The sequence below is a fragment of the Oryza sativa genome, chromosome 7 (assembly GCF_034140825.1).
Source record: "Oryza sativa Japonica Group chromosome 7, ASM3414082v1".
NCBI classification, from domain to species: Eukaryota; Viridiplantae; Streptophyta; class Magnoliopsida; order Poales; family Poaceae; genus Oryza; species Oryza sativa.
The window spans coordinates 11,518,364-11,529,386 of record NC_089041.1 but is presented as its reverse complement, the minus strand read 5'-3'; the positions used below and the strand labels follow the sequence as shown (position 1 = coordinate 11,529,386).

The following is an 11,023-nucleotide window of genomic DNA, read 5'->3' as shown; positions in this document are numbered from 1 at the left end:
ATCTCGCGCGGGCGTCAAGGACGGCGGCATTCCGGACGTCGGGCAGGTCAGCTTTGCAGGTTCGGCGTTGGCTTTGCATACGCTAGTCACTAGCTTTGCAGAGGGAGGCAGCTGCAGTCGGTCTCGTTGCTTTGGGCATAGGGGCGGCGTCGGTTGGTGGAGGAGCGCGGCGAGGTCAGCGGCGGTCGCGGCAGGGCCTCGGGCGGCGCGGCGTCAGTATTTCAGGCCTGGTCGGGGTTGTCATGCCGTTGCGTCGCCGCGGGCAGAGAGAGGGAGAGACCGGCGGCATTGGATCAGTGTCGATGGGCGGCGGCTTCGGGTCGGTCACGGCGGGCTGCGAGCTCAGCGCCTAGGAGCACAGAGCATTGGGCAGGGAGGCACCAGACTTGGCTTAGCTTTGCCAGCGGGAATCGCAGGCAGAGGTGGTTTGGAGCTTGTCTGGGAAGCTTAAGATTCTGAGAAGCGGCTAGTTGGTAGCCAGCTTCTGAGAATCTGGAAAAACTGGGTTTCCCACCTTCTTGCTTCTAATTTATTTTCTGGATTCTACAACTATAGCTTCTTAGAATCGGGACCAAAAGCTAGACTGTTTGGGGGAGCTTCTGATTCTGGTAGAAGATGCAGCAGCTAGAAGCTCCCCCAAGCAGGACTCGGCTTGGAGAGGGCAACCTCGGTCTCGCACGCTAGGTGCTCAATGAAAAGTCCAAAAGGGAGGGAGAGGGGAAGATGAGAGTTAAAACTGATAGTTTGGACAATTTTTCGGGTGTTCTATAGTGCTCAAAAACTTGTGCTATAGCCATGAACTCCTTTTGATGAATTTTTGAGATTTTTCTCATGTATAGTTTATTTTTGAAAATTCAAACAAGCTCTCTGTTTTTATTTCAATTTGAACTAATTTTGAATGTTTTCATCTTTTTGATTGAGTTGCATAACTGAGGTATAAATTTACCAAACGTTTCCAGAACATTATTCAAGGTGCCTAATGTTTATAAAAAATGATTTATTTTTATCCCTCTTAGATTTAACACTTCACTTTTCTTTTTGTACTTAATGCATGCAAATGCATTATGAGATGCATGGAAAGTCCAAGAACACCAAAAATAAATTCATAAGACAAAATCAAAATTAAATTTTTGCTAAGTCATTTGTTTCTTTTCTTTTCCTTCCAATATTTTAAGTATGTTACAGACCTACCCTCCTTAAAATGAATCTAGTCCCCAAGATTCGGATAAGAAGGAGGAATAGGGTGTACTAAATTTATCCCCAAGATTCGGATAAGAAACTAACTTTGGCTCATTATTCAGTAGGCAGTATCTATAGGTGGCATCCAGAGGAGAGGGAGCAATGAATGTATGTTTCGATTTGATCTCACAATGCATTATGACTATATATAGGTGTTGTGTATGAAAGATTTTGGATAAAATAAATAATTCAAAACATGGGTCATATGCTGTAACAACCCTCCCTCCAAAACCGCGTAGCCAACCCATCCGACGGGCGAGCCCACTTACACATACCACTCTGCTCATACTTTCGTCCTCATTTCATGTAAAATGGTTAACCCAAGAGTGATATGGTTGAAGGGATGAGGCTTTATAAGTTGATTCCACCCTTGCTAGACTAGCAAGGTGATACTAAACATGCACACAGCTCACATGGGCCACACAGGCCTCATCCTAATTAGGCCAGGATGTCACATATGCCTAGGGTTCTAACTTCTAAGTCTAACCATAAGATGATGGGGTGACGATGGAATAGGTGATCAGTACAACTTTACTGTTGACTTTTTATAAGTGTAAGAAGCATAAAGAGTATAATATCGAGAACATGGCATGTTCAATATGTCTAAAATAATTAAGGATACGAACAAATATTATAGTTGTGAACAGTAAATTTCTGCGTATTTCCAAATAATCATCTGTACTTTGATTAATCATATGCTGGTATCATATCTGTTCAAATCGTATTCCGACTTTTACAACTCAACTATAGAGCATGAAAGAGGATTAAAGTAAAATCAGGTGCTAAATGTAAATGGACCTGCTCAAGGGAAGATCTATGCTAATTATGTTAATCTCGGAAGCCAAAGTTATACCAAACTTTTCATTCTCACATCATAAAAAAAATGCATTTAGTGTCATGGATTGAAATTATCTGGAGAGAAAAAAAACACTAAGTTGCACATACAAGTAATTAATGTTTTCATATGCTTTTCTTTTCACTAGGGTTCGTTGGGATATAATCGAGGTGAAGCTATAGGGTGGAGATTATAGCAAATTGGTATTGCAAAAGCTTCTGGTAGTGCATCAACGCCTTATGATACAGCGCAGAAGTGAATCATCATCATACATGGAGTTCCCCACAGGGGCAATGGCCGCAGTCATCCCTAAGCTGAGCAAGCTGCTCATGGAAGAGTATGGACTACAAAATAGTGTGAAGGAGGGGATCACATTTCTCAATTCTGAGCTTGAGAGCATGCAAGCTGAGGTTGACAAGATCTCAAAGGTGCCACTAGATCAACTTGACAGTCAAATCAAGATTTGGGCTAGAGATGTTCGGGAGCTATCTTATGACATCGAGGACAATGTTGATACATTCATGCTATGTGTCGATGATCTTGAGGCACGCAAGAAGCATGACTTCACATGGTTAATTGACAAGTATTGTAAGTCATTGTCTGAGCTAAAGATCCACCACAAAATAGCCAATGATATCAAACATGACATTATCCCAGTAAAGGAAGTTGTGGAACGACATGATAGGTATAATGCTGATGATGTTGATTCTAAGCTTCCAACAATTATAGACCCTCGCATCTTGAAACTTTATGACAATGTCACCAAGCCTGTTGGTGTTGACAAGGCAAGTGGTGATCTAATTAAGAAGTTGTCCATGGAGACCGATCAGTCATCCCAGAAGCTCAAGATGATATCAGTTGTTGGATTTGGAGGATTGGGCAAGACAACTCTTGCCAAAGAAGTTTTTGGCATGCTTAGAGTGCAATTTAGCTATGCTTGTTTTGTTTCAGTGGGTCGGAAACCTGATATAAAGAAAGTTTTGAAGAGCATCCTGATTGAAGTTAATAAGCAGAAGCACATGTCCGATCTAGCAAAACTAAGCGAAAGACATCTGATTGATGAGATCCGAGAATATCTCGAAAACAGGAGGTATGTATGTCAATGCATGTTTTTAATTATTTGCATATGCTGACGAGTGTTCTGTTTGCTACTAAAAAATGTTTCATTAATTGGCTGCTGGTTGCTAATGTTGTATATATTTTAAGTAATATATATTGGTGAGGATCTTTATCTATATTGATCTACATTTAGTAATTGGAAGCTTTCCCATTTTAGAAACCCTCAGGTCAATTAAAAAAGGGTGAAAAATGCAAAAGATCTATTTGGGCAGATCAGTAGATGTATTGTACAGCTCTAATTTATCCTCTCGCCAAGTACTAAGTAGATTATAGAACTGGCCAGGGGCAGGTAGGATTTTGAACTTGTATATATATTTGAAGTAGGAAGGGTATTTTTTTCCTATAGCTAAAAACCTAATAGTTGGCTTGTACAATATCACACACTAATAATTGTATAATATATAGCATATATAACACAAAATTGAGCATAAGTTCATATATTTTTAGGGGGGATACTACCAGGCATTTGCCTAGTAGAGTAATTTTGTAGATAAAAAAATGATTTGGACAAAACGAGAACAAAATAGGGAACCAAAAAAACAAGAATTACAAGAGTTGTAACCAATCAACAACTAATTGGTCATATATTGATAAACTTAATCATCAATTGAAATTGTTTGCTATATATTCTTGCATTTACAAATATAGTATAGACAATTTTACTAATTCATGCCTCGTCGATTCCCTCCTGATAGGTATTTGGTTGTTTTGGATGACATATGGGAGATATCCACATGGGATATTATTAAATGTGCTATCGTAGATAGTAATTGCGGAAGTAGAGTAATTGCAACTACTCGTATTTCCCAAGTTGCTGAAGAAGTTGGTGATATTTATAACATGGAGCCACTTTCTGATGATAATTCCAAAAGATTATTCAATAGAAGAATATTTGGTGCTGACTGCATAGGTACAACTAATAATCAATCAATTGAGGCAATGGAAAAGGTATTAAAGAAATGTGGTGGTGTTCCATTGTCTATTATTACAATAGCTAGTTTGTTGGTTGATAAACCTCTAGAGGATTGGTCTAACGTGTTTGACTCAATTGGTTTTCGGCTAGAAGATAATGATGGTTTTCAGAACACGAGGAAGATACTATCTTTTAGCTTCTATGATATGCCTTCATACCTAAAGAATTGTTTGTTGCACCTAAGAATTTTCCCCGAAGATTGTTTGATTGAGAAAGAGTCTTTGATATGGAAATGGATAGCCGAAGGCTTCGTACATGTGGAACAAGGAAAAGGGTTATTTGAGGTCGGTGAAAGATACTTCACTGAGCTTATTAACAAAAGCATGATCCAACCAATGGATTTCAACAATTATGAGGGCACCTTGGATGGTTGCCGCATCCACGACATGGTTTTGGACCTCATCCGCATCATTTCAACTGAAGAAAACTCTACAACAGTTTTGGATAGAATGCATGAAGAGCACAACACATCTCTAGTGAGCAGAAATGTCCGTAGGTTAGCACTGCATATTAGTTGGAATCAAGATATAGACAATAACCTTCCTGTGGACATGGCACGTCTCAGGTCATTCAATGCCTTTGAGTGTCCTACAAGCATGATGCCTCCACTTCTGGACTTCCATGCTCTACGTGTGCTAGCACTGGAAGATTGTGATATCACCGGAGGTTACTTTCTCAAGCATCTTGGGAACCTACGACAGTTGAGGTATCTAGGAATGAGAAACACTGGTAAAGTTGAGCTCCCACAGGAAATTGGGAATCTTAGGCACTTGCAAACATTGGATGTCAGGGACAGTTTTCTTGATGCACTTCCCGTAACTGTTTATGAACTAAGCAAGCTGCTATGCTTATGCATGGACTCATTCACTGAAGTTCCTGCTGGGCTCGGGAATCTGAAGTCCCTACAAGAGCTTCGGGTCTATGTATCGGATGACAGCTGCCCAAACTTTGCTGCGGAGCTGCTCAAACTAACTGATCTGAAAATTCTCCACATTAATTGGTATTGGGAAGTAGACGAGGTCTCGCTGAAGGATTTGGTGGAGTCTCTCCGCAGCCTGCGTGGAATCGAGGACCTAGATTTTTTTTCCTGTTCAGATGCTGAGATGAGTGGCTGGGAAGGTTGGGAGCCTCCCCGGCAGCTGCGCAGGTTCTCTATAGACAGTGTCCGTGTCACCCTGCCACGGTTGCCGTCGTGGGTGAACTCCACTTGCGTCCCACATCTCTCCCACCTGGACCTTCGAGTGAAGGCCATGGAGATGCAGGACCTTGAAGCCCTCGCGAGAATATCAGAGCTCCGCTTCCTCTCTGTGAATGTCGAAGCAGGATTTTCATGGACCGTCCCCGGCGGCGGATTATTCCCAAACCTGAGGCGTTGCCACACGGACATTGCGCTCACATTTTTGCATGGGGCGATGCCGATGCTCATGGAGATTGAATTGTGTGTGGTGGCATCCGGGGGTGGTGCCACCAGCTATGACGTTGGCTTGGGGAACCTCTTACTCCTGAAGACCGTGGAAGTTTGGATAGCTTGTGAGGGTGCGACGGCCAGTCAGGTAGAGGAAGCAGAGGCGGTGCTGAGGCATGCTGTTGATGTGCACCCCAACCGTCCCACCTTTGATTTGCACCAGTTTAACCGATATGTATGATTTTATTTAATTCCCTAATATACATCTTCTTATATGTCCTTATTATTTTTTCTTAAAAAAGTACGAGCAACGTACTGATCATATCTACCTCTCAACTTCAATTTCAGTGGCTGATAAAGGAAGACAAAGAAGATGGTGATGATGAGGATATTTCAGCAACCGACCAAGAGGTGCGTACATCACTTGCACGCTGCGAGCATATATACACGACAGTACATGCAAATCTGGATTCAGAATTAACTTCTTTCGCCTTTTCCAGCATGACAGTTGTGTGATGAAGGAGGCAAAGAGGACACGGCTTTCAGATTAATTGGCGAAAATAAACACACCCTTGCACCGGCGAGAGGAGGAGCTCCTGCTCGGCAGCAGGGCGGAGGAGCTCCCTTCTCCGGTGAGCCATTTTCTGGGCCAGCGTCAAGGATGGGGGCGCCGAGCCAGCTGGCGAGGTGACAGGCAGGCGGCGGGGCGAAGGAGGCAGTGGCGGGGTAGAGGTCCCGGCGGCCTAGTTATTAGGACCGGACCGGACCGACGGTCCGACCGGAAAAAACCGAAACCGGAGCCCCCACCGGTTTGGTTTGATTAAAAGACCGTATGTGAACCGGCAGTTTTTCCTTGGTAAACCGCTAAAGAACCGGCACTCACGTGGGCGCGTGGCAACCCTCCCAACTAGCAGGCTTTAGAGAACCGAGCGTTGCTCGGTTGGCTAGCATCGCTGGTGAGCGAGCAGCCCGCGCGGGTTCGATCCCTGGGATCATCACCCGCTCGTCTCACCGGGATTTATTCCCAAATAAATTTCCAGCTCTCCCGTGCCAGCGCCACAATGGTAGAGTGACGTCCTCGTCACACACAAGGTCCTTAGGTTCCTTAGGTGGTTTTGTGTATCTCATTAGCACGTGTGTGTATAGTTGATAGGTCTAGCATGCGTTTAGGGGTGTGTGTGTGGAGTGTGTGTGCGTGGTGGAGTGCGTTTGCACGTATGTTCAGATACTACAGCTTGTACTCAAAGTGGAGAGCTCTCAAAAAAAAAAAACTAGCAGGTTTTAATTAAATGAAATAAAAAGGCTCCGGCATGGTTCGAACCCATGGCCTGTGCTTTGGAGGGAAGGTTCCTTGCCACTAAGCTACGACCTGTGTTGTGCTATTGCTTTAGACACTACGATATATAAACCGGATTGAGCCGATGAACCAAGCACTTGACCAGTTCAATGTCCGGTGCGGTCCTAATAACTATGGCCGGCGGTGAGGCGGGGCTCCTGCGCATGGGCCGCCGGATCTATCTCTCTCGTCGGATCCGGCGCCCCCTCCCTCCCTCCCACTGGATCTGGCCTCTCGGCAAGGAAGGCCGGCTCCCGACGATGATCTGGCTACAGAAGAGGAGGCGGTGGCAGTGGGGCGTGTAGCCGTGGTGGTGACCGGCGATGGTCGCGTACTGGGCTCGGGTGCTAAAGGGATGGTGTGATGGTCCGGCAATGTTCGTTGTGCAAGATGGTTGTGTGGAGCTTTGACTGGAATCGCTGGCGAAGGCCTTGTCAGGCCATGGGCCAGCATGAGGATGACAACGCCATTAGGCATCGTTTCCCTTCTTGAAGGCGTCGTTCTGGCGTTGACCTCTCCTGGCACCAAGAACCTTCCCTGTGCAATGGGTCATTGGTGGACTCCTGCATTGCCTCTAAAGCTCTACAAGCCTAAGGTGTTTGACGAGGTCTTCTCGGTCTTAGTTCTGTTTCTTGCTTTACGGTGGGTGTTCAGCATTCTTATTTGGTTACTACTGGGTAGAGTCGGAGTTGCTTTGTTGTAGGGGTGCGACGAAGCTCGACAATGATGACATGCTGCAATCCTTTTATAAGGTTGTTGATGCTAGCTGTGTGTAGGAAGTGGTTCCTTGGTTGTTTGGGCTGATGTCCTTCATGGGTATCGTTTATGCTTGTTCTTTTGCATTAGGGTAGCATCGCAGTGAAGTCGAAGCTGCTGTGTCGCTTGGGCGGCAACCTCGGCAACGAAAACATGTGTGGGTTGTTGTGTCACCACTATGACAAGCTTGGCCGATGCCTTGTGTCGGGTTCCGTCGTGGTAGTTTAGGTTAGGTTAGTTGTTAGCGTGGTATTGTAGTTGCGGTTTTCGTTAAGTTTTCCCTAATTAACTGGACACTGTAAGGTTTGGTCCCATGTGCTTCTTAAAATGGGACACCTTCTTCTTAATATAAAGCGTCGGCAAAGGCCTGACCGTTCGAAAAAGAAAATAAACACACCCTTTTGCTGTTAAAATATATAAACGTTTAAAATTGAGGAAAAGAATTGGGCAAGCATGCATGGTTTGTGCAATGTGCATAATGGTCGGGATTCGGGAAAGCCAAGGATCTGGAACATATCATCTGTAGCTAGCTGATTTATTGTTATCAGATATGTTTGGGAACTAATTAAGTGGTTTTTTACTTTTTTAACGCATGCAATATCGTGTTCACCATGTAGAATGTGACTATACTGGTAAATATCCCACTAGTCTGATACTTGCTATCTTCATTGTGTTGTCTGTGTCTAGTCCTGCGGGTGAATCTATCACACACGCATGCGTCATGCTTGATGGTTGATGCAGAAGACAATGCCCCAGTGTTTGTCATATAATCAGGTTTTATGGGCTTATTCATTGGATTTTGTTGGTTTTCAGGACTTTTGATTGCTTTCAACTGCAACGTCAAGTTCACTGAACAGATTTCAGATGCAATGTCAAGTTTGCTTTATATCAGTGTCAATCATTCAATGGATGAGAAGGGAAAACAGGAATAACAAGCACACTCAAGCTGAGCGAGATTATAAATTGCTTCACGTATATTTTCTTTCGTGTCATGATGGTTTGTATTGTAACTGAAAACTGGATGATAATGTATTTATTATGAAATATTTAATAATTTGTTTGCTTCCCAAATTTTTTACTTCGTTTGGGTTATGTCCGAGTATTTAAACCGACAAAGAGAAAATTGAATTAATTTGGGCAAACATTTTGTCAGTGTAGGGGCATGCTATGACAAATAATTGAGTGACAAATGTGTAGAAGAAGAAGGTGGTGGCATTAATTGTTGACAACCTCGATGCCATTGTTGGCCTGCAATCGACATCCGACCATCGAGTGGCAGACTTATGGGTGGATGGGCTTACAAACCCATTAAAATAACTTAAAATGCATGGGCCCAACTACCACACCACTGGACTGATGATCCATCAAGAGACGCACCAGAGAAAACATGGGTTGTTTGGGCCAGGCCAGGGTGTTGATGCTCCCCTTCCACGTGGACACTCCAGATGCTTCCCCAATGACGGTTGGAGGGTGTTTTAGACATTTTCAACTGCCAAAACTGTCATTGCGAGGCTATAAAAGAAGGAGGTCACACTCACTCCTTTACACACCAAGAAGAAGAAATCAAGAGCACTCTCTAGTTTAGTTACTTTGTTCGATCTAGTGCTAGTGAAGTAGAAATAGAATAGTTTCTTAGTTCTTGAAGTCTTCAGCAGATTTCGGGTATGGCTCTGGTAGCTCTTTCTTCTTTTGTAAGACTTATCTCATTAATGAAATATTATTCTTTATATAGTTTCGGCCCTTTACTTCATTTATATAATTATTTGAGTACCGACTTTAGTCATACTTGTCTCGATATAATTGTGTAGTTACCTTACCAGAGATATGCAATGGTGTGGGTTTAATGTTCATATTCATGATTGCTCTATGTCAGCTGCAGCGATGTGGAGTAGTATTAGTAATGTAAGCGCGTGATGCTTAGATTATGAGATATCATTAAAAGGTATTATATGTCATGGGTCCGTAGAGGTGGGCCGCTGATGGTGACAGCTCAATACTAGTATTCCTCCACGTACGTATATAATAATAATACAACTTCCTGGTGTGGGTACTCCTCCGTATTTATTACGGATTAGATTGTCATGATGGGTTGTCGTAAGGAACTCGACAACCAGGGGTGGTCTCTCGAAACACCAGGAGGGCATAGTTAGGGGGTGTTGGCTACTTGATTGTATACTATCAAGTGCAGACTAAATTGACTATAAACTAGAAGTACATAAATGATTATTTTCTTTTTCTAATTGATTATTTTCTTATTCTTTCTCTAATTAGCTTAGGTTATATTTTAACGAGAGTATTATGGTTATTTCTTCTATGTGTCAACTCATTCTACCCTTGAATTAGTTAACCCTTGCCTAGACTTTGATTTATACGAGTGATATATAAATTATTAGCATAGTACTCTCTTATCATCTTCCCTTGGGATTAAATAAATACGATACCTTGGAATAATTTCGGGTGTAATGCTACAACGGTATATCTGTGTGCTTGCGGATTATATCTGTGACCATAAAGTAAACCGAGAATATTTCGGCGCCATTGCTGGGAATTATATTTCTAGTAATGTCGTTAAGAAATGTCAACACTCCCTCTCTCCATGGTGGCCAGGCCACGCGATCCGACCGCCTAGAGGTCAGCTGTCACGCGATCTCGAAGGAGATGATTGCAGCGAAGTTCTTAATTTGTGATGGCTTGTTCTAGATCTATGGTGGTTCTTGTTATTCTTCATGTATCGATGCGTACAGATTATGACAGCTTCTTGTTATTCTTCTTATTTTTCTTCATGTATGGATGATGCTAAATTTCTTGCAATGTGGATGGGGAACAAGGGTAACCTGTGTTTCTTGCAATCATCGTTGTCATCAAACGCGAGGCATCCCCATGACCTTGTTTTTCTTGCAATTGTCCTTATCAGCACAATCGAATACAAAAACCAAGTCAGTACTACAAAACATCAAATAGGTGTCGTCACTATAGGTGTCGGAAGTGCTAAAACCTGCACCTATAAACCTTTTCCCCACCTTCGCAGGTTGAAATCGTAAAAAACTGACACCTTTAAACAATTATAGGTGCTGATTCTAAATAAGAACCGACACCTATTCTACGGGTGCCAGTTTTTTTTTTATAAAAACTGCCACCTTTCATATATTATAGGTGTCGGTTAATTAAAAACCGACCCCCTAATAAATCGAGCTGAGCCGAGCCGAGCCGACCCCGGCCACATCGATCTTATCCATTCATCTCCTCTCCTCTTGTCTCGTTATTCATTCCCTCCTCTCTCTCTCTCTCTCTCTCTCCCTCAACCAAATCGGCGTGCGGCGGTGGGAGGGGATGCTGCGGCGGCGGCGGGTCGGCGGCGTG

At 43.3% G+C, this 11,023-nt stretch overlaps 1 protein-coding gene across 1 annotated transcript; it reads left to right on the top strand.

The window, feature by feature from the left end:
* Nucleotides 1-2,238: 2,238 nt before the first annotated feature.
* LOC107277279 (disease resistance protein RGA5-like) lies at nt 2,239-6,932 on the top strand. The gene is made up of 4 exons (XM_015790144.3): nt 2,239-3,164; nt 3,889-5,806; nt 5,920-5,982; nt 6,072-6,932. Exons 1-4 carry the CDS (start codon nt 2,314-2,316, stop codon nt 6,120-6,122), a joined length of 2,883 nt encoding a protein of 960 aa, XP_015645630.1. The 5' UTR covers nt 2,239-2,313; the 3' UTR covers nt 6,123-6,932.
* Nucleotides 6,933-11,023: the final 4,091 nt, after the last annotated feature.

Excerpts from the sequence above, each read along its gene's own strand:
- LOC107277279 (XM_015790144.3), top strand. The coding sequence starts at position 2,314 with ATGATACAGCGCAGAAGTGAATCATCATCATACATGGAGTTCCCCACA. Across the intron at positions 5,807-5,919 it reads TGCACCAGTTTAACCGATAT|TGGCTGATAAAGGAAGACAA; the intron begins GTATGATTTTAT and ends CTTCAATTTCAG. Across the intron at positions 5,983-6,071 it reads TTTCAGCAACCGACCAAGAG|CATGACAGTTGTGTGATGAA; the intron begins GTGCGTACATCA and ends CGCCTTTTCCAG.